This window comes from Ambystoma mexicanum, chromosome 5q (assembly GCF_040938575.1).
Source record: "Ambystoma mexicanum isolate Mex_15411 chromosome 5q, UKY_AmexF1_1, whole genome shotgun sequence".
Classification (NCBI taxonomy): Eukaryota; Metazoa; Chordata; class Amphibia; order Caudata; family Ambystomatidae; genus Ambystoma; species Ambystoma mexicanum.
The window spans coordinates 276,362,456-276,385,936 of NC_090933.1; the positions used below are offsets into that span (position 1 = coordinate 276,362,456).

The window sequence follows — 23,481 nt, forward strand, 5'->3', positions numbered from 1 at the left end:
TCAACCTAGATGTACCCTTTTTTTAACGAAAGGGTCTGGCTCACATTCTGCACCATAATGTTAGCCGTAGCTCACCAACCTATTAGGCAGGCTTTATCTTAAATTAAATCGGACTCTCTCAGTAGTTGTTGTGTCTTGACTGTCGTGTAGGCAGAAGAGACCTCTGTCCACAAGTGCCGCACAGAGATAGTCCAAATCACTCTCTATACAACCTTTGAGGCCACAGGTGGGAGATGTTCTTCTGGGGCCGCGGACTTCTGGGAACCCCTGGACCACTGCAATAAAATCACCTGTTAAGTATCAAGCAAAAACAACATTCACAAACCAAACAACAAAGAAGTGGAATGGTCTTACCAATGGGTGACGGCGGAGATTCGCCTGAACCTATGGAAGGGGTTCCGGCACCCACCAGTGTCTCGTTCCCGGCACAAGACAGTGAGCTCAGGAGGATAGGTGGAGGTGCGTGTGCCGGGCCCACCTGCAGTTAGTATCCAGGCAAGGAAATCCAGAAAACGTAGTACTATGTAGCAAGTAGAAATCCAAAAGCAGTCCGTGATCCGTAATGAGTTCCAAATATCCAAAAGCCAGAAGTCAGGGAAATCCAATACAGTCTGTAATGCAATCCGAGGTCAGTTTCCACACGATCCAAACATAAACTAACGAAGCACCAAACAGTGTCCAAGAAAAACAGCTGTGAAGCACTGAGTGCTAAGATGCAGGTGTTTAAATACTGGCGCTACGAATGTCTTCCGGTCACGTGACCCGCGCCCGTATCACGTGATTGTGCTTTAGTAACACGTGCGGGAGGCATTGGTCACGTGACGCGGAAGCGGGAAGCACGGCCAATCTCGCAACCGCCATGGAGTACGCCGATGGAGCGGGCGTCTTCGTGAGCGGGCAGCGTGCTGGCACACCCGCCCTGGCACACGGGGAGTCGAGGAGTGCACACGTGGGTCCCGGATCCGTGCAAGAGGACGGAGAGGAGTGGAGGTATGGGGACTGGAGGTTTGGGGAGGGACTTTGGGGATACCGGAAGCCCCGAGGGACGTGACAGTAGTATCAGTGACAGAGCCGTCTGGCTTCACTTTTAGGATGGGAGAGAGCTAATCCCAAGGTACATCTTACATCCATATTGGTACAATATATAGGACGGTACACACAGTATATTACTGATATTAGTCTTTTAAATAATATTTAATATCTTCAAAACAGGTAAGTACTTAAAAGATAGAAAAAAAACATAGAGCCACACTATGGTAGCCCTAACAATCTCAAATCACAATCTAAATGGATATTCAGTAAACCTTTACGGTTAAATCAACTATTGAAGCATGTTTTGTTAGTTTAGAAGGGTTTGAAACGTTATTTCATAATAGTTGAACAGGACAAAAGTCAGTAGGCACCTTCTTGTTAATGGGCAAAAGTACAAGTAACCAGAATCCGGGGGCGCTCCAGATAAGGGAACCTTTGTGCTTGCGACACTGAAGGACCCCACAAGAGGAGAGTCCCACCTTTGTTTGATGGCCAAAGGCCTTTGAAGAGATGATGCCAAGAAGACTGAAGACTTCAGAATGCATTATAAGTCGCTATCAACCGGCATCTGATGGACAAATACAGGTGCAACCTGCAGGCAAGGAAGATCCGAACCAGCAAAGGTTGGATGTCAGAAAACCCCCAGCACCTGGGCCAGGCTGCTGGAAGACATTGAGGAGGCCCAGGAGTTGCAGAGGTTAGTTCAGGAGTTGGCATTTAGTTTTGTTTGCATTGGTGGTTGCTGCAGCAGTGTCTGCAAATAGTGGCCTTGGACTTGGTGGTGTGAAGAAAATACTTTTGACGACGAAAGACCCATTTCAGAGGACTCACTAGCAGCTGAACAGAACAGCAGCAGGGATACTGCTCAGAGGTGACCCTTTAAAGCAGGACACCCAATGCGCTGGTCTGAACAAAGGCCTGCCGGACAGATGCAGGTTTCCTCTTTGAGAAAAGGCAGCTGCATGTATCCATGATAAGAACAGTCACGCATAACAAAGTTAGTGCTTGAGAACATCAGGAGAAATGCAGTTCAGGCAGCAAGGGCATCCACCTGTGTACCCATTGTAGTACACGGTGCCAGTAGCTTTTAGGGGAAGAACAAAGAGCTGTGGGGCCATATGTTTTTGCTGTTCCTTATAGACAAGGAAGAGCCTAAAGCAATCTACTCTTGGATGGAAGGGAGGCAGAGTTCGGACTCAGGAGTCGGGAGCACAGCTTCAGCAAGCGCATTACAACAATGGCTTCTTGAGCTTCACAGGATATATTTTCATATAGGTTCTGTTGGATGGCTTGGGAGCCCCACAGATGTACATGCGCACAAAGGATTGGGGGTGCTATCCCAGTCCTCCAATCACAATCCATTCAAAGGTTTAGCCGATACCCAAGGGGAGGCCAGTCAAATGACAGTTTTGCAGACAAACACAGAAGGATTTTGATTGAATCGTCTGGAAAACCCTCGCCCAGTCAGAACTGGATCCCATTCACGCACAGGAGCCTTGGTGAGCTCTAGCCAGAGCTTGTGCAGAGCAGCCAAATGTCTGTTCCCATGGTGAGAAATTTACAAATCAGGGCTAAAAAGAAAATGGCCAGGGCTTCAGACTTAAAAACCACATGGTGGCCATTTTGTTCATGGAGCGAGTGGCAGCCAAAACAGTAAAAAGACTGCACAGTGGTGCAGCCACAAAAAAGTATACACATTCCAAGATACTTGACATACTTTATGGGTGAGGAAACTCACCAAAGGACGACATTAGCACTTTACAGTACCTCTGCCATAGAAGCCATTCTGGCTACTTACGGCAGCACTTCCAAGATGCAGGGATACATTGAAAACAGTCTCCCTGTGAGCAAAAAACAAATTGGGACACCAAAAGACGGTCAAAAGTTAGCAAATGGGGACCCAAATATGGATTTCTGATCTAACAGCACCTATGGAAATTACTAAAAGCTTATTCAACATCATTTTACGCTGAGGTGGTTGACTACTAGAGTGGTGGTACATTAAGGAATTCCACCCAACTTCAAACAACTAGCCCCCATATGTAAGTATCACTTTGCAACAAAGATGAATGTGCCAGCAGCGATAACTGATCGCAAATTCCTTTCAGTCCACTGCAAAACTACACAATGTATTTCACTGAAAATTCTTCTAATTTATAGACCACCAACATTTGCAAATGCTTTTTGTTGCGATGTAGGCAACCAAGCAGTGAACCGTAAACAGTCCTAGGAATCTTAAAGATCTGGTTTGGTCAGCTGTAGAAAACCACAGGAATTCCACCTACTAACTTGCAAGCCATGCATCTCAAATAAATAAAAAGGATCAGCACACTTGCTGTACATACATTGGATCCAATCTTCTGCAACAAAGGCCTCCTGATTGGCCCCATTCATACCACCCTCAAAGTTTACCACCTCGTCTGTGATTAGCAAGTCTCTGGATTGCATGTTTCCCAAGCACAAGAAATAGGCAAATATACAGTTCTCTTGCAAAAAGAACCTGTACAGATACTCACTGCCCCCTTCCAATAGACTCCTCAGATATGTGTCGCGCAGTTCTGAGATCAGAGTATTTCTTACAAAGCACTAGAAAAGCAACCTAAGCGCGTTCACAGCCACAGCTCCACAAGCGTGCATGGTATGCCCTCTTAAACATTCACTAGCCTCCATACCTAAGTGCTTCTCTCTTCAGTTCCAGATTGGAGCCTGCTTGAAGAATTGTGTGTTTTGAAGAGCAGCAACATTTTTTAGTGCTAATCATTGGGGGGGATGTCTTCCACATTTTCCACACACATCCTGGTATGTTCTTTTCTTATTTTTTTTTAATCTATTGATGTATCAACCAACAAGCTTCATATGATGTTGTGGTTGCCTGTGCAATATTCTGATGAAGATCCTCACCAGATACATCCTTTACATTTGACTCGGGCATCAATTGCCTGGCTGCAGCTGCTATGACGCCTTTTCGATGCGGGCCTAAAGAACAGCCTTTCTTGTCACATGGAGTTATTTCACACTGCAGCCCATTTGGCGTTTGAGGACTTTGTGGGTTATAAACAACGTTTTACTCATCTTCTTCCTTACAACAAAGACCATATGACCTGTTCTATCCAAATGTCCCTCTGCAAGAATTTATTACCAGATTTTTCTCCAATTCAGGTCTTTTCTTTTTTTTAATTTATTGTGCATTTGGTTAATAACATTGAACCTTAAGCTCCTTTACAAAGAAAAGAAAAATAGAATTACATGACATTTCTCAATGTCTAAAATACTATTGCATTATCCCTATGTGAGAAGGAATTCAGAATTAATAGCTATTACAATACAACATGACATATTACATTGATGATTTAATTAATCCATAGGGATCACATATCATCATAGGTCTATTGATGGTCAATCATTACATACACACCCACAATTCTTTAAAAACAGAATCGCAAATTTCATTGACAAATAAAGCACAATAAAACTATGTGTTGGGTCGTCCTTCAACCATTTTCAATGCCTTCTTCCAGATAGAGCGCAGTGTTTGTCACTTTATGTCTGTCTTGTTGTTGCTGTATTGTAAGGGCAAGCGCCCTGATGCCCACGGGCTACCGGCGCTATATAAAATACAATACAATACAATACAGAGTGTGCTACACTAGTGATCACTAATGAAGTGGCCCCTATCAAGGTGCTCCAAAACTTATCACCATGAACATCCAACATGTGCATAAAAAGAGCTTGATATCCTTTTTGATATTGCACACTTAGACCAGGACACTGTGTTAATACGTGTCGAGATGTCTCGGTCGCGGAATGGCATATTCTACATAACCTATCCTCATAGGGTTTCTTCAACCATCCGCCAACGTACTCATGTGTAGGTAGTATATTGAACCATTAAATAACTAATAAATCTTCTTAGATCTATATTACAGATTTTTAACAGATAAGTGCAGGGGTATTTGTGCTAAAACCTTGTCTGCTAAATTCCAGATACCTCTTTTTCTCATTAAGTTTAGAAATGGTACACGCTCCATGTATTGGACGTGCCTGTCGGTTGCGAGATTTTGGGGTGAGGTCGCAGACATCCTTGAGGAAATCACATCAATCCCTGCATCTCCTGCCCCCCTGAAATACCTGTTTGGTGACGTTGGTAAGGTGGCGAGACTACCCGAAGATTATTTAATGTTAATTGTGTGGTTGCAAAACGCGTAAACATTAAAGTGCTGGAAATCTGCTAATTCACATCGCACGGATGACTTCCTCAGGGACCTCACAATGGTTAATGAATGTGAAGAACAATTTATATTGACTGTATCTGCAACTTGCTGCCCTAAAGACATCTGGGCCCTGTTTAGAAGCTACTTATATAATATGCTTTCGGATAATGACTTCACACCCTTGTCAACACCTTGATCCACCATGTACTATGTACTGTGTTTACTGAAACCAAGATGCTGATCTTGTTGTGATACTATGTTGAATCTGTAACGGCTCTTTTCTGATGTGACTCTCTATAAAATAGTTTAAAAAAAAATAAAAGAAATGGTACATGCGGTGTCCCAAACCTGTGTCCTCTGCTTCAGCTTGATCCATGTTTCAGGAGCAATCCAGTCATTAACAGTGGTAAGATTGATGTCCAATGCCAGGTCGACGTTACCAAAATGAGTGTGAGCAGTTGCTTTTAATGCAGACAGGAACGGATTGAGACAAAGAGCCTGATACTTATGGGAGAAAGATTTCTCCAGAGTCTCACTATTAGCTGGAATGGAAATAAGCGAAAGATATAACTTATAATGTTTAGAGCACCAGATGGACCGTATTGATTGTATACTCAGTTCACAGCGGAGAGCCTCCACCGGTACTGCATTAGGGACCCCAAGGATCGACCTAAGTATTTTTCCCTCAAGATTTTTCAGCCAACCTACATGGGGTTCTGATAGTAATTCAAGGCCATACATTAACCCAGGAACAATGATGGTGGTATATACAGTCAACAAACCGTCAATGTTATTCCCACCCTGTCTGGCCACAAAGCGTTTAATCCCCAGCCATTTCTGCATGATTTTAGTCTTGACATATTCTTACTAGTCATAACTAGTGGGGATGGCTCGGATAGGAAAACCCAGATATATATATTTACGACTTCCAGGGTGGAATTGTTGAGTTTGCAAACAGGGTTTCTTGGAATTTGTTCTACCACTGATTACCATTACATTTGTCTTAACAACATTTATACCAAGCTGGTTAACGGACGTGTAGTCTTGCAGAGCATAGATAAAACGCTGTAACCCAATCTGTGTACAATCCATAAGGGCAGTGTCGTCCGCATACATTAACCATGAGATAGACTCAGTTCCGATCTGAGGTGCAAAATTACGGATCCCTCCCAAAGGTTCATCCAGAACTGAAACATAAAGGTTGAACAGCAGGTGTGCCAATACACACCCCTGCTTAAGTCCGACATTGGTTCTGAGATGAGATGACACCCTCCTGGTTCAAGCAGACAGACACTGTGGTGTCTTGATACAAAGCCGTGATAAAATAAAGGAGTGAGGAATACAGGCCACATTGGCGTAATTTGTTCCAAAGCAGAGGCCGGGAGACGGAATCAAAGGCCTTGGAAAGTCCACAAAACACTCATACAGTTTTCGCTTGCTCACAGCAAACTCAGAAGCTAGATATTGCAGTGCACAAGTGCTAAGTGCCTTACTCTGGTTCTTTCTGAAGCCTGTTTGGATCTTTTTTTTAAGACAGCCACGGGCTTCAGTCGAGGCATTCAATTTCCTCAAAATCAGTGAAGCAAAGACCTTGGAACTTGTGCCCAGCATGGCCAGAAGCCGATAGTTTGTGGGGTCCTTCATACCACCCTTCTTATGCACAGGGATCAATATGGAATCTCTGCAACTACTAGGTATTATTCGGTTGGATATGATATGCCTAAACCAAAGTTTTAGAATCCCGGCCCAATAGTCAGGGTTGGATTTATACACAATATTGGGAACAGCATCTGGGCCTGAGACTCTGGAAGATCGTAGTCTCACAATAATTCCCCATATATCCTCAAGATCGAAGTCCAATATCAATGGCCCATTGACTGAGGTGTTCGTCTGCACACTCATTTTGGTTTGCACATTTCTTTTTTGATAATACAATGACAATATATGGGTGAGCCAAGCGGATTCGGAAATGGAATTGAGTGCTTTGCTTGTGTGGCCAGCCAAATACCATCGGTAGTAGGTCAAAAACCTTTTGTTGTCATCAGAATGTAAAGGTTTTAACATGGATTTCCAGTTGGCACTGTGTGAAGAGCACTGGAGACAGTTTTTATATTTGGTGAAGAGCAAGATGTTAGCAACTCTCCATTCAATGCTAGACAATTGTTTGGCTCTTCTGATCACGACCCTGTCTCTACAGTATTGTTTTCTCGTGGCATGTATTAAAGGATCAAAAAGACAGCACACTTCATGTCTCTGTGAATTAGTCACACACCACAAATTTACCAGAGCAAAGTGTGATTGTATGGTCTTATACCTATCCCAATTATGGTGCAAGAGCAGGGTTATTACCCACCCCTGCCGCAAACAGATGTAGCTATTGAGTTTCTCAACATTTGCATCGGACCATACAAGTCTTATTACCTTGAATATTTGTGACAATACTAGCGCATTTACGCTTATTATTTAATTTACGTGTTGCTCCTGAAGAACAAGCCCAACTCGGGGTGTACATTGTCACTAAGAGTGGTTGTTGTTTAGGAAACAGCGCTACAAGTGGGTCATAGTTCCTAGCTTGTAAAAACATAGTCCAAACATGATTGTGATTTGTCATTGGTCCACATGTGTTTGCGCGGTGCACCCCTGCCCTCCTTAGTGTTGAGGCCTTTTCACCAGAGGCATCCCCCCTGGGTCCATAGAGAGCCTTAAATCTCCTTTGGGTTTTTTTTTGCCAGGGAGGAAACAATGTCCTTTGGCAGTCCCTGGATATTTGTCCAAGGTCCAAAGTGCGGTTAGTTCCTAGAGTGTCCTATGACTCGAGACGCTGCATGTGTAAATTCTCATTTGCCACATTCCCACCAAACACGCCCTAAATGTCAGTAAGGCAGTGTGTACCATACGTTAGAGCTTGTGCTTCCTCATTTCCATGATAGTGAGCCCAAAGGCAATCTACAATAGATCAGAAGGACATTTCCTCTCCCACCTCTTTAACTCTGCCTGGAACGTATCTATTGTTTTAGGCATTTAGCAATCTGTATTTGCTAATATGTACCTTGCAGCCCACACCTTGGCCAACAAATTATCTTGCTTTTCCCTCAGTATCACCTCAAGAAATTTTAATCTGTGCACAAGCTTTAGCCCCTTTAGATTAAACTGCCACTCATTTGTGTTTTTGCTCTTCACACACGTCAGCCCCACATTTACACTGATCATTTCTTTCATGGGGCTTTTCCAACTTGTTTTTATATTTCATCATTTTTGGATCAAATGTATCTATAATCGTATCAATATAGGATGGACCTAAAACTCCTAATAGTTCGACTCCTCATACTCTTCTCCAGAATACTCAGAAGCTGTAAATGCCAGGGAACAGAATCCATTTCAATTTCCAATCATTAAAAACCCTTTTGATTTAGAGATGAGGGAAATGCAAGAAAACTCCCGGGTCAACCTGCCCCTCCGGGTGACTCATTTCAAGAAGTATCCTCTCCAATCGCAACATTGCCTGCTCTCCTTACCCTGGCCTGATTTAATTTATGAAAAAAGGCTGGAACACTCTTGTTGAAAGCAGAAGGGTGGGAACAAAAGGTAGCTAAGTGGCCAGGAAATATCATTCTTTTAATGTTTTATTATTGGGCTCTCTGTGCCAAAAGCCAGTGGTCTTTACACATTCTGCAATTAACCAAAGTGAGAGACCTTGTATATGTTACAAGCACCAGTGTATAATTAGTGTTTCTTTTTTCTTTTAAAGGAATGTTTGGGGGTTCAGAATGCCACCAAGACCGTGTCTTCCATTTGCCATGGAGTTCATTTTCTTTTACATCCGAAAGTGCTGTATGAGATTTCAACATTTGGACTGCAGGATTCTAGTAATGAGGTGATGTTTTACAGACTACTAGAAAACAACATGTCTGATATCTTGTGTTATTCCGTGTTGACATAAGTTGATAATAAAGCAATAGTCTAATATAAACACATTTTACTTGTGGCAAGAATGAAGTAGGCCATAGCATGCACAACTTCATTTCTATGGAGGAATTGCATCTGGTCAGTGTGCTGATTTAGTGCTTCGTCACATAATTGGTTTGATCCTTCCATATCAGGATGTCAGTCAGTTTGTTTATTTCAGGCTTCCACTCGTAAAAACACATCACAACCCATAATTTTGTGTTCCAAATAATCAGATTGCAATTTGTGACTACCCAGCTTACCGTTTAGTAAATACTCCCAAGTCCGATCTAATGGGTAAGGTGCTTCAGGGTTGGGGAAGAGGGTGGTTAAAATCGGGCTTGGGAAGGTTTACAAATTTATTTATTGGATATTTGTAAGGCACCTATACAACAAATTGTGTTTCACGCCACAAGACAAAATAGGGGTGGGGGACAAGGGAGAAAGATAATAATGGTCCTACGAGGCCTTGTGACATTCGGATTGTGCAAGTAGAGTAACAAGAAGTGCGAGGGTGGAAAGTGAAGTGCAGGGTAAAGAGGAGAACGTGCAAGTAAAAGGGGCGGTGGAGGAGGGGGGGGGGAGAGGGCCCCACGGGCTAGGCGAGTGCTAAGGGGAAGCCAGGAGGGCAAATGCCAGAAATTGATTGGGGTGCAGGGTGGTGAAGGTCCACATGCTAAGTGCGAGGAAGGGGGTGGATGGTGTGGGGGGGCCTGGTGCCCTGTAGGCAGCCAGTCACTGCATCAGACGTGGGTGTTAGTAGGGGAGAGGGAAGGAAGAAGAGAAAAGGAAGGTTGCAAGGAGCTTCCGGAATTTAAGGAGATATGGCTTAAGCTTGAGAACGGCAGGGAGACCGTTCCAGAGGGAGGCTCCTTTGGAGGAGAGAGATCTACTCCCTCCACCCCCCACTCTCTGCTTAGAGAAGTGTCTGATCTGCAGAGAGTTTGAGCTAGAAGACCGAAGGGCTTTCGCAGCAAGGTAGTTGGGGAGAGAGAGTTTGATGTAGCAGGGTCCTAGGCCCCAGAAATCCTCGTGGTTGATGCAAAGGGTCTTGAATTTGATCCTAGCAGCAACCGGGAGCCAGTGGAGAGATTTTAGGGCTGGCGAGATGCGGTCCCTGTGCTTGAGGTCAAGGATAGGTCTTGCAGTCCTATTTTGGATTAGTTGAAGGGGGCAAAGGGAAAATAAAGGAACATTGGGGAAGAGGCTGTTGCAGTAGTCCAGTCTTGAGAGGACCAGAGCTCTGGAGACATTGAGTTTCTCCATCAGTGGATCTTTCATGGATTCACATGCTTAGAATATTCCTCGTCGTCAGACTGGGACCCCTCGGTACACTTATAAAGCCGTTTTCCATAGAAAAAAACGTAGACACTTTTGTGTCCTGCCTACGTCGTTTTGGGCTGCTTACGCATGCCCCGATAGGACGTAGCGGTATAAATGCCCCGCCCCCGCGGCTCCCTTCAGATTTCAACCGTCTTCCAAAGTAGTGGGATCACCTCGCGTATTCTACTATTTTGACTAGGTTGTTTCGTCGTGTTTTTTCCTAATGTCTGGAAAAGTTCTTTTCCGCCCGTGCGCTACATGCAGGCTAAAGAAAGTGTATGAAGGAGATGGCCATATGGACTGTATATATTGTCTCCACCCTCACCATTCGGCAGACAAGTGTGACATCTGTAAGGGGTTCTCCCAGAAGACTCTTAAAGACCGAAGTCGGCGATTGGTGACCTGGTTGAACGACGGAGCGGGTGCGTACCCCCCTTCGGAGGTAGGCTCCACGCGTAGCTTGGCCTCGACAACAAAATCCTTGGGGAGGCCCCCCGCCGTTCAGCATCAGCTGAACCCCCAGTGAAGAAACCATGCCCTGCGGAGAAAGGGTCTTCGGAGAAGCATTCCACAAAAGAAGCTTCACTAAAAGAGAAAACCTTGTCGTCGTCCTCATCAAAAAAAGAGGAAAGAGAAGTCAAGGTCCTCCTTAGGTGATCATCATAGGTCAAGTTCAAAAAAGGCAGAACGCCTCCAGGAGCTGCGCAGATACACCGTCGTTGACGAGAGGGCGGTCATCGACTCTCTCGCTACCGATGACACAGTTGGTTTCGTCTGGTGTTCTGCCGCAGGCGACGACGGCTACGATGACGACGACTGGGCAAAGTTTAGCCTCGTCGACGGAGATTCCATAGGCGGCCTGGCGGCCGGAAGTATACAACCCGGTTTTGCCGGAATCCTTGTTGCAGCAGGAGGCGACCTTGTCCATATCCTCTGTGGATGACGAGTGTGAGAGGGTAGCTGGACCTGCGGAGCTGCGGCTACAAGGGGTTAGCAGACTGACTCTTTCGAGCGGAACAAATATCCCGGTTACAACCCCATTGCTTAACCCTCAGACTGTTCTATCGCTGGAAGTTCTATCTATATTGCAGACCTTATTAAAGAAGCTGGATGGGAAGTTACCTCAGGTGGCAGCTCTGACGATACCGGACATCGACGAGCCGGGTCCTTCCCATCGACCAGCTCCGACGGTGCCGACGGCAATTCCGGCCCGTGAAGGCCTCCCATGTGCACGCCCGGAGGAAGGAGAGCTGCTGGACTTAGAATCAGACACAAGGTCCATATCGGATATTTCCCAGAAGAAGCCCAGCTTAGCCGTCGCCTCTGGACGACATTGGGTATTTCCATGCCATGAGGAGTAAGGCTTGTACCGAATTCGGATTGGCCCAGGAGGAGGAGACCATATGGGGAAGAGAAGGAGGTCGGTGTTCTAAGTTCCCATCCTAGATCATGTGTGGCAAGAGGGTCTACAGATGATGCGTCATTCCCTTCTCAGATCCCGCAATAAAAGGTAGACTGTAGAAGAAATGTAAGGCTCCCGAATCCACTCCCAAATGTTTGTCCTCTCAACCAACCCCAGAGTCGGTGGTGTCAGCGGCTGCAGCGAGAAAGGCAAGATCCCACAACACACATGCACCACTCCTTCAGGAGAACGAGGCTGGGAGACAAGATGCCTTTGGCAAGAAGGTGTTGTCGGTGGGTGCAACGACAGTGAAGGCGGCCAACTCTCTGGCTATAATGGCCAGGTATGATAGAGAGATGTGGCACCGGTTGGCACCTATATTAGAACATCTCCCAGACGAACACAGAAAGGCGGTGATGTTACTCGTCCGAGAGGGGGAAGAGGCCTCTAATCATTCTATAAATATCGCTGTGGACCTGACAGAATTGGGATTTAAACAGGTCAACAACGGGGTGGTTCTACGGGGACAGGCATGGCTTAAAAACACCGACGTTAGATCTGAAGTGCAGTACAAGGTGCTGGATATGCCCTTTGAGGGAGGGAGACCTTTTTGGCGACAAGGTGGACGAGGCCTTAAAGGGCATAAAGGAGGACTCTGACACGGCGCGTTCTCTGGGTGCCCTCCAGAGTGGAAGACATTTTCGTTCATTTCACCCCTTTAGAGGAGCATCAGGAAACTCCCGGTTCTCAACATCAAGGGACTGGGCTTTCAATAGACCGACATACTCCTCGCAGGGTTACAGGTGGGCTTCTCAGACCGCGAAAAGACGTTGGGATTATCAAGCCTCGTCGTCGAAAGATAAGCAATCTAAAGACCAGCAATGACAGACGTCAGAACGTCCTGGGAGGCAGGGTATCGCATTGTGTCGACGAATGGTAACAGATAACCATGGACCAGTGGGTATTGGGCACTGTGAAGTTCGGGCATTGCTTGCAATTCAAAAGCAACCCCCTGCACATTCCACCAGCGGTTTCGGCTCAACCCCACCTGAGCGTGTTAAAACAAGAGGTAGTGCTTATGCTACAAAAAGGGGCTATAGAATTGATACCTGTGTCGCAGAGGGGTCAAGGTGTGTATTCCCGATACTTTGTAGTGAAGAAGCCCAACGGAAAATGGCGTCCCATTCTCGACCTTCGAGACCTCAACAAAACGCTGAAAAATCTAAAATTCAAAATGCTCACACTTCAGGAAGTGATCCGATCCATTCAACAAGGGGATTTTCTGGCGTCGCTGGACCTTCAGGACGCATACTTTCACATACCAGTGCGTCGACGGCACAGCAAGTTCCTAAGGTTTATGGTCGGCTGGACTCACTTCCAGTTCACAGTGCTTCCTTTTGGACTAAAATCCTCCCCCAGGACGTTCACGAAATGTTTAGCCCCGTTTGCAGCATGGTTGAGAAACCAGGGGCATCACGTTTACCCGTACCTCGACGACTGGTTGGTGAGGGGATCGTCCCCTATGGCAGCTCAAACAAGTCTACAGGCCACCATGCAGCTTTTGCGATGACTAGGATTTGCAAAAAACTTCGAGAAGTACTCGTTGACTCAGTCGAGAAGCTTGGTGTTCTTGGGTGCACAGTTCGAAACTCAGTCGGCATTGGTAAAACCGTCCGTGGACAGAATCCACAGACTCAACTAGCTGGCAAAACAATGAAGGTCAACACCAAAGTGTCAGTGAGGAGATATATGTCGATACTGGGTGCGATGGCGTCGTGCATCCCTTTAGTGAACAACTGCCGCCTTTTCATGAGGCCAGTTCGAGTTCCTGGCGGACAGATGGACCCAGACCCAGGGACTTTGGTCGGACAAACTGATCGTCGACTACGAGCTCCTGCAAGCTCTTCGATGGTGGCAAGGCTTCCAGAACCTATCCAGGGGAGTACCCCTACAAGAACCGGAGTTCCACATCACCATAGTGACGGACGCGTCGCTGACTGGGTGGGGAACACATATGGGTACTCTCCAAACGCAAGGTCGGTGGTCACCGAATGAATCGCTCCTTCATATCAACATACTGGAGTTGAGGGCAGTGCATTAGGCCCTGAAAGCCTTTCTACCGCACATAAAGGGCTCGCTAGTGAGAATATTAACAGGCAGTACGACGACAATGTTTTACTTGAGAAAACAGGGAGGTACTCGCTCCAGAACCCTTTTCCACCGAGGCTCAGAAAGTATGGCAGTGGGCTCTACAACACAATATAACCATCGTAGCCCACCATCTTCCGGGAATAAAGCAGGAGCAAGCGGATTCCCTCAGCAGGGAAATGGACCAAATACACGAATGGGAACTGGACAACCTTTAGTTGTCAGAGATTTTCAGAAAGTGGGGGCATCCTCCTCTGGATCTCTTTGCAACAAAGGAGAACAGAAAATGCGAACTGTACGCCAGCAGATGGCCACAGGTTTGCTGGGGGAAGCGTTCTCCTTCCCGTGGACGGACAAGTTTTTGTACGCCTTTCCCCAGTTTCCTCTCATTCGGAGGACCCTGCAATGGATTCACAGATACAGGTGTGAGTGATCCTAGTGGCTCCTTATTGGCCGAGACAAGCATGGTTCTCCGACCTGCTGCAGCTGTCAATAGCGCGACCAATAACATTTCGGAAAGTCCCGAACCTCCTGTCCTGGGACAAGGGAACAGTGTGGCATCACGACCCGGACATTCTCAACCACACAGCTTGACTCCTGACTTCTCAGAGTTTGGTACCCTGAGTATTTCGTCAGATTGCCATTGAATCCTGCAAGCCACGCGAGCTCCGTCCACTTCGTATGCATGCAAGTGGAGGAGATTGTGCATGTGGTGTCAAAATCAACCGGGATTACAGCCCCTGAATATAACTTCGGAACAACTTCTTCCATATTTGCTGCATTTGGCGGAGAGTGGGTTATCTTTTTCGTCGATAAAAGTACACCTAGCAGCCATTTCAAGGTTCATGCGGAGAAGACAGTCGTCCCCCTTGTTTAGTGATAGGCTGATAAAGCACTTCATGAAAGGTTTATTCCGTACATTTCCACCGATTAAACGCTTTCCTCCGACCTGGAGTCTTAACTTGGTGTTGGCGGGGCTAATGAAAGCCCCCTTTGAACCGATGGCTTCCTCGTCTATGAAGTTCTTATCGTGGAAGTTGGCTTTTCTGATAGCTATCACTTCAGCACGACGTCTCTCGGAGATACAAGCATTAGTCATAGATCTGCCGTACTTGAGGTTCTTTAAAGACAAAGTAGTGCTGGCGACTAACCCTCTTTTTATTCCGAAAGTTCCTACTATTTATCATAAATATTCGTCAATTGTTCTACCTACCTTTTTTGCAACTGCTTCATCGGCTGCGGAAAAAGCCCTCCATACTTTGGACGTGAAGAGAGCTCTAAAATGTTATCTTCATCGGACTCAGCAATTCAAGACTACGCAACAACTGTTCGTAGTTTATGGTCCGTCGACTATATATATATATATGTGTCATTAATGTCGTAGTTGTGGTCTTCAACTAACCTGTTGCTGTTTAAAAAAAAATAAAATAAGAAAAGGAGGAATGTATGCTTGGGATAATGTTGGATTGCATTCACAACGCCATATCATGATTACTGCTATACAATCTATTCTAAGCATGTGAATCCATGAAAGATCCAATGCTGGAGAAGGGAATAGTTTCTTACCTGTAACTCCATTTCTACAGGATTCGTATTTTTCATGGATTCACATGCGCCCGCCGGCCTCCCCTGAATGCAATGTATATGTTTGTATTACCCCCATTCTACTTTGGAGGGGTTAAAATCTGAAGGGAGCTGCGGGGGCGGGGCATTTATACCGCTACACCCTATTGGGGCCTGCGTAAGCAGCCCAAAACGACATAGACAGGACACAAAAGTGTTGAAGTTTTTTCCTATGGAAAACGGCTTTATAAGTGTACTGAGGGGTCCCAGTCTGACGGGGAATATTCGAAGCATGTGAATCCATGAAAGATACCAATGCTGGAGAAATGGAGTTACAGGTAAGAAACTATTCCCTTCTGGTGGGAAGGCGAGGAAAAGGAGAATGCCTCTGATGAGGTGTAGCTGATGATGGACTTTCTTGGCAAGATCCACGATGTAAGGAGAGAGACAAGTCAAAGATGACACCAAGGTTTTTTGCTTCACAAGGGGGCGACCAGAGGGGACCCATAGAGGACGGCCAGAAGGTAGGAGGGAATGAGGGAGCTGGGGTCACAATGAGAAGGATCTCAGTCTTACTTGTATTAAGGCATAGATCATTGGCAGCACACAATGCCTAAATAGCAGTGAGACAGTCCGGGATGAGAGAGGAGGACGGAGGCAGTAGAGGGAAGCTTGAATAAGAGCTGTGTCGTCTGCATATCACTTGAAGTGAGCAGAGAAAGGATATCAGGTGGGCCAGAGTGACGAGGTAGATGTTGAAGAGCCACGGCAAGAGGATAGAGCGTTGAGGGACACTGCAGGTGGAGAGTGTGATAGGGGAGAGGAAAGGGCCCAGTTGAACAGGCCCAGTTGTACCCGAGGAGGTCATTTGCATAGGAATGAGGTCAACCAGTTTAGTTCCAGGCCTGTGATGCCAGGGGTGTCGCAGAGCCGTTTTGTCAGGGTGGCATGATTGACTGTGTCGATGAAAGATCCAGAACGGTAAGAACGGATGGCAAGTTGGAATCGAGATTTGGCGCAAGTCTTCACGGGTGTTCAGTAGAGCAGTTTCCGTGCCTCTGGCTGTTCTGAAGCCAGACTGGTGGTCGTGGAGAAAGCCAATAGATTCAGTATGTTGGATCAGTTGGGGGATGTTTTCCAATGCACAGCAACTGATTACCCCTCCCTTACCAATATCCATTTTGGCGAAGATACTCATGAAATGCTATATTCATTTTAGCATTATGTAGTCCAGAAACACTTACTGAAAAAATACAAATGTATTCATGATATTTTCACATAGTCGCAATAAAACCAAAGAAAGGTATTCATGCATAAAACACTGACTTAATACCAACAATTCAAAATCAATAGTAGAATATTGTCATAAATCAATCCCGTATCTTAAGTAAAAGGATACAGGTGTAACCATAAAGGATACAATTGGTAGGGTTCTTCCGGATCCCCGAGGAGGCAAATGGCTTGAAAGTAGTGAAGTCAAAATAGACCTTCCAAATGATACCACTCTCTGACTAATATAACAGGCAGAGGGAGGAATCACTGGAAAGGGCGTGGGAGAACAATTGGCAGTCAGCCTAGGATAAAATAAGGCGTAATGAAGAAGTATCCCAACATTAATTCTCACTAATAGTTCAGTGATTAGTCAGGGTAACACTAACCTGTAGATGCTGATAATTGGAGGCTCTGCCAACAAGTCTCTGAAGTAATCCAATATAGAACCAACGAAAAGGAGGGAAGGTTAGTAAGGGAAAATGTATCCTGAACGGCACAAGGGTCACGCTAGATACCGGGTTGGTGCACCACAGGATAGCATCCAATGTACCGTGCACAATCACCCTCTAAATTAACAGTTGTCGGCAGTACTTCCTTTCCCATGTAGAACAGAAGATAGTGAGTGGAAATCCACCTGTTTCATCACAGGCGACAGGATTCAATCAAAGCAAAGCACAGACTTGCGTGTGGAGTTTTACGTGGCAATAGTACACGTAGCCGGGAAAGCCGCACGTTAATAGTTTAGGAAACCGCATGTGGTTTTACACACAGCAAAAGTACACGCAGCTGGGACTGCCAGAGTTCACTTGTGCAGGGAAAGCCGTACGTTGATCTTCTTGGACGCGGCTACAGGAGTTCGCGTGTGGAAATAACACGCAGAAGAAAAGCTAAAGAAGTTGCTGAAGAGTTGCGAGGACGCAGATCAAAGTTTCAGCTACAGGACTCCATGCTTGATTCAATCAGAGGCAGCGAGCGACGTCCCAACGCTGCTTATAAACGTCTCGAGTCACGTGATACTAACGACGTGTATAATGCAAACGTCGTTTTCCGGGCAAGATATCAAACAGCCTCCATCTAGAATAGAAAGGCTTTGCGGTTCTATGGGCATAACCAGATCTGTACGAAGAGTGTGTTACAGGTCCAGATGTGATCTGACTGCCATGCATGACACATATACTAATGTTAATATAAAAACATTACATATAAACCTCCACCCCTTTCAAGAACAAGTGTCAATTTGAAAACAGTCGGGTTCATCAATCCCGTCGCATATGTAAGAAATACTTTCCTGAAGAAAGGCCAAAACGTTTGAACATACATATTCAGATAAAACAATACATATTCAGATAAAAGAGCTGAAAGACGTGTAGACAAATAACAGTTTGAATGACAAGCTGTCTTTCGGTTCCACTGAGTTGTCCTGCGAATAACACGTGGACCCTGGGGTTCTTTCACATGTTCTTTCACATGTTCTTTCACATGTTTTTATCTAAATTAAATATATTAAAACATGAATAGAAGAACTGTATTGAAAAAGCAGGTGCTAGAAATGATCAGATCGCATCACGTACTAACTCCATGACACAAATATGTTTAGAGGCACACCAGGACTGGAAGGAAGATGGGCATTAAGGAAGGGTGAAAGAATTAGCTAGAGGGTCAGAGGGAAGTTTGAAGAAGAGCTTGGTGTCATCTGCATAATACTGGAAGTGAGGGGAGAAAGTAGAAAGGAGGTGAGCATGCAGGCGACATGGACTTTAAGAGCCATGGTGAAAGTTTGGTGCCCTGGGGGATGCCACAGGTGGAGATAGAGGTCGGAGAGGAGAAAGATCCCAGTATAACCTGAGTGGGACGGTCAGTGAGGAAGGAGGTCAGCCATTCCAGTGCCCGGTCTGAGATACCAAGGGTATCGTGGAGCCGTTTTAGGAGGATCGAGTGGTTGACAGTATCAAATGTAGAGGGGAGATCAAGTAGAATGAGAACAGCTGGTGAGTTAGTCAAGAGATGCGAGCAGTTCTTCACGGGTGTTCAGGAGAGCAGTTTCCATGCCGGTCATGTAGGCAACCAAGCTCAGAATCCTGGATCAGGTGGGGAAAGACCAACTTCTCCAGAAGTTTCCCAAGGAAGGGAGTGATAGAAAATGAGTGGTAGTTAGCTGGACACGAGGGGTCGGCAGAAGGCTTTTTCAGGAGGGGGCAGACAAGGTAGTTGTTGAGGGGAAAGACCCGGTAGCAAGAGAGCGATTGCAGAAATCAGCAAGTGTAGGGGTAAGGGAGCCAATGTTGTCCTAGATAGTTCTGGAAGAACAGGGGGAGACCTGTTTTGAAGAGACCTTCATTGAGAGGACAACCCTAGCAACCTCATCCAATGTGATAGGAGAGGAGGAGAAGGGAATGGCTGAAGGTGGATGAGAGGCTATGGGGGCTAGGGGATGGGAGGAGGGTAGCGGGAAAAAGAGGAAGAGAGAGTACTCTGGATGTCCTCAGTTATTGCAGTGCAGTGCAGAGGGCCTGTGGCAGAAGAGGCGTGGTGGAGACTACAGAAGGATTGGCTAGTTCCTTACAGATTTTAAAGAGTTCAGCGTCGGGTTGTTGTGTGCTCCAGCCTGGATGTGGACCCTCTTCTTGGAACAAAAGGAGAGATGAAGTTGCCTTTGGAGAAGGCAACAGGCCAGTTTGTCAGATGAGCTTGAGGTCTGCCACTTCCGTTCCTCAGCTCTGCACTTTTGCAGACCTCAGGCTCCTCTTCTGACAAAGTGGCCTGGCGCCTTCTCCAAAGGCAGTATCGTCTCTCCATTTCTTCCAAGAAGGAATATTGACATACCTACATATGTGTAAATTGAATAAGAATAAAGAGGTGTGAATATGGTTGATGTTTGAGGTAGAAAGGTTGTGAATAAGTTCACTAGATGTAGAAATGGAAAGATACAGTAATACCCTTCTATCTGTAAAAAAGAAAAGAAAACAAAATTAGTTATAAAACACGAACACTTTATGAAGCAATTCACTAGTCAAATTTGTTTGACCCTCCTATCTAGTGCACCACATGCACTATATAAGATACATTTCTGCATACAACACTGTTTTCTTCAGAAATAGTAATCATTGGGAAAAATAATCCAAGCTAGATTAAAATAAAATATGAATAAATCAATAACGTAAAGAAGATACATTTAATGGGTACAATTACACAAGACATAGTAACAAGAGTGAGAATACACAAGCTTCAATACATTATAGGGCAGCTAAAACTCGGGCAGGGTGGGTGAAGTAGCTACCTATTTTTTGAATTATATATTTTATTTCATCTATACATCTATATGTACATAAATAGTACTCCTTTTACTTCATTATATTTTTCTTCTAAGAATTTCCACTTTAAAACCCACACTCCTTTTGTATGGATTTTTTATCTTACAGCTTTCTTGCTTTTTTCTCCACAGTCTCACATTTAAGAAAGTCTGGAAACACACAACCAGAATATGACTTCCAAATACCCTGGCAGGCCAGTAGTAATTTTTCACCCCCGACGTCACTATCCTATAAAAATAACTTTTAAAATGAAATAAAACACAAAAACCCTGAAATCTATAGCCACAGGCACGGAACTACTGATATCCCCGGCTATGTCCCTTCTAGCCTCAATTATAGCCACGAATATCAGAAAACGGCCAAATAAAAATGCCTTCCTGCCTCCAGGCTCCCACCAAGTGCCCCCCTCATCCGTGCCAGCTCCCCCCACTCCCCAGATGCTTTCCCTACCTCCCCTGCCATCTCTGCTTCCCCCAACAACACACATTGTTTTTATGACACCGTTTCCTTCGATATGTTGGCTATTTGAGGCTATAGCTGCAGCTACAGAAAGCGTTGTGTTGCAAACGCAGTCTCTGGACCTCCTATAACTTTCAAATTTTACTTGGTGTCTTCCAGCAACCTCACCACCTCTAGGTTAATGTAATTTGGGATTATTTTAACATGCAAACAGCTTTTCACCATCTTTTCTTTTCCCATTATCATTGGCTATAACCCCAGTTATCTCAAGTATTGAGAGAAAAATAAGATGGTGGCCGCTTCATTTCTACAAAAAAAAAAAAAAAACGGTTTTGATAATTTACCACAGATATAGCTATCTGTTTTTGAGAAGGGGTTTAAATATTTAAACAACTACTGCACGGAATTACCCCACACCAAGCATGGATCGCAAGTCAAACTTTCGTGCCCAAGTTGTTTTGGACCTGGTCCAAATCCATCCAGCGGTTTGGACTGTGCACTTTGGCAAAAACTGACCTTGTTTGCCTATTGGACAATGTATGGGAAGTAGGCCGAAAGTTGGAAAAAATCTTTTTTTTGACCTTAATAAACTTTTTCATTTTTTAGTTGATCTTTGCGAATATGGAGGGTGGGTGCGGGAGGGGGGAAGAGGCACTCGGGTCCCTAATCACTTTCGAAATTTCAGCCAAATCCGTTACTGGAATCAAAAGTTATTAACAATCGAATTTTGAGGGCTTCTTATGGGAGTCTGACTCACCTTAACGAACACATATGCATACAATATCAGCCAACCAGAGTTAGTACTCATTTATCGCCCTCGGAAGGATGAACGGCTGAGTTGGTCTTGCTGGGATTTGAACGTGCCAACGGTAGTTCACTGCTGCGAGCGCTCCACCCACTGACCTATCTTTCCAGCCTCTAATTTTGTCATTGTGAATCCTATCTTTTATGTATGTACTCGTGGGCTTTGCAAAGGGGGGGCAACAAGTTAAGATGATCATCACTTCCTGCATCTGCTGAATTTCAAGGGTATTTTTGCGTTAATTCTGATCACCTTAACTGCCCTTAACTAAAGTTTTTTTCAATTAATTTCAAGCGTTTTGTTATACCATAGTTTATTCAAAAGCCAATATACATGTTGCACCAACAGGTTTCTTTAGAGACCGCTAGCCGTGGCCACAGTCTTTGGCTGTGGCCACTGTACAATTTCCACCTATAGGTTTCCTTGGGGCCCACTAGCCATGGCTTTTGAATACACCAGGTTTCTTTCAAGCCCACTCGTCATGGCCTTCAACCATGGCCAGTGGCTACGGCCTTCGGCCGTGGTTGCTGCACATGTTGCACCAATAGGTTTCTTTGGGGCCCACTGACCAGGGCAACTGGCACACAGACCCATTTCCCCGGGCCTAGTAGATGTGATCACAACTGTTGTACCCCCCCAAATTCATTTTTTTCCTCAGTTTCCATTCCCCCGATAATCACAACGGTAAGACCTCACATTACTGTGCTACTATTAAAAGATGCCAGCCCAAATGCTGGCTACCCACACTCTGTACAGCGCTCCGCTGCTCTTGAGCTAGGTCCGCGCTTTAAACAATAAAGCTAAAAAAATGAATCTTGCGGTAAGCGCTTGCTAATTACCATGATAATGCACCAAAATTTAAAAAGGCCTCTCAGGCACTCCCTCTGTGCCTCCTTCCGTTTCCCCTATGGCCCCTCAGCCACTTGAGTTAATGTTTACCTCTGTAGCCCCCTCACATTATGCCCTTTCTCTCTTTGCTTCATGTGATGCATTTTCGTTTCTGAGCACGTCTTGCGTTATTACTGCCCCCAACTTCGCATGATGTCCACTTCCCCCTTCCCAACCTCTAGCCTGATGCGATTTAAACCTTTTCCTTCTCCAAATAGCTTTTTTTGCACTTTTGGTTTTTGCATTCCCCGATATTATCTCACTAATTACTTGCATAAAGCAACAAAAAATAGCATATTTTCATTTCTGAAAAGCCTGTCTGCTGCAAAGCACCATGGCAGAAATAGCTGTATTTTTGGCAGAAGGGGCACCTCCTTCACCGTCAAATATTTTAAAAACTACTGAACGGAATAACCCCAAACCTGTCCTGGAAATTAGAAATAAAGTCAATGCTTCATGCCCAGGTTTTCTTATTTGGTCCAATTCACTCCATCGGTTTTTGCACTTCGGCTTGATGCAGTTTAGACTTTTTCTCTATGGGAAAATTAATGGGAGTGGGCCGAAAAGTGTTTTTTTAAAAAAATGTTATTCCTTGATAACATTAACATTTTTTAATGAATCTTTCTCATGATTTCCAGTCTGGCGTGGGCCCACGACAAACCTTTTGTTTGGAACATATCAGCCAAGCAATAGAATTTTCAGATTTCCTATGGCTCATGTCACTCACTAGAATATTCAGTGAAAAAAACATTGATTAAGAGAGCTAAGGTGATCAGATTTAACGCAACAAAACCCCTGAAATTCAGCAATCTCATTTCGAGCAAGTGCACCTTAACTATGCGCCGTCTGTTGCACAACACATGACCACAATGAGATCACTAATAACTTCATACATGACATCAGCAATGAGATCAAAAATTATATCAAATGTGACATTACTGAATAAATAAGTTAGAATATTTTTGTTGACCTCTTTTGATACATATTTTATTTTATTACTCTTAACAATATGACATGGAACTATACACGGATACAGAAGTATGATATGATTAATTGTGGCCCATTCATGTATAGTACTTAACTTATAAACTCTAAAGTAAAAATATGTAACGTTATACACATGGT

General features: G+C 44.9%; 1 protein-coding gene across 1 annotated transcript in view; it reads left to right on the forward strand.

The window, feature by feature from the left end:
- RTTN (rotatin) overlaps positions 1–23,481 on the forward strand; it is a 2,784,523-nt gene that overhangs the window by 759,265 nt on the left and 2,001,777 nt on the right. Inside the window, exon 16 of the mRNA XM_069620779.1 lies at positions 8,992–9,117. Within this exon, the coding sequence (XP_069476880.1) occupies positions 8,992–9,117 (126 nt within the window). The remainder of the gene's footprint in view (positions 1–8,991; positions 9,118–23,481) is intronic.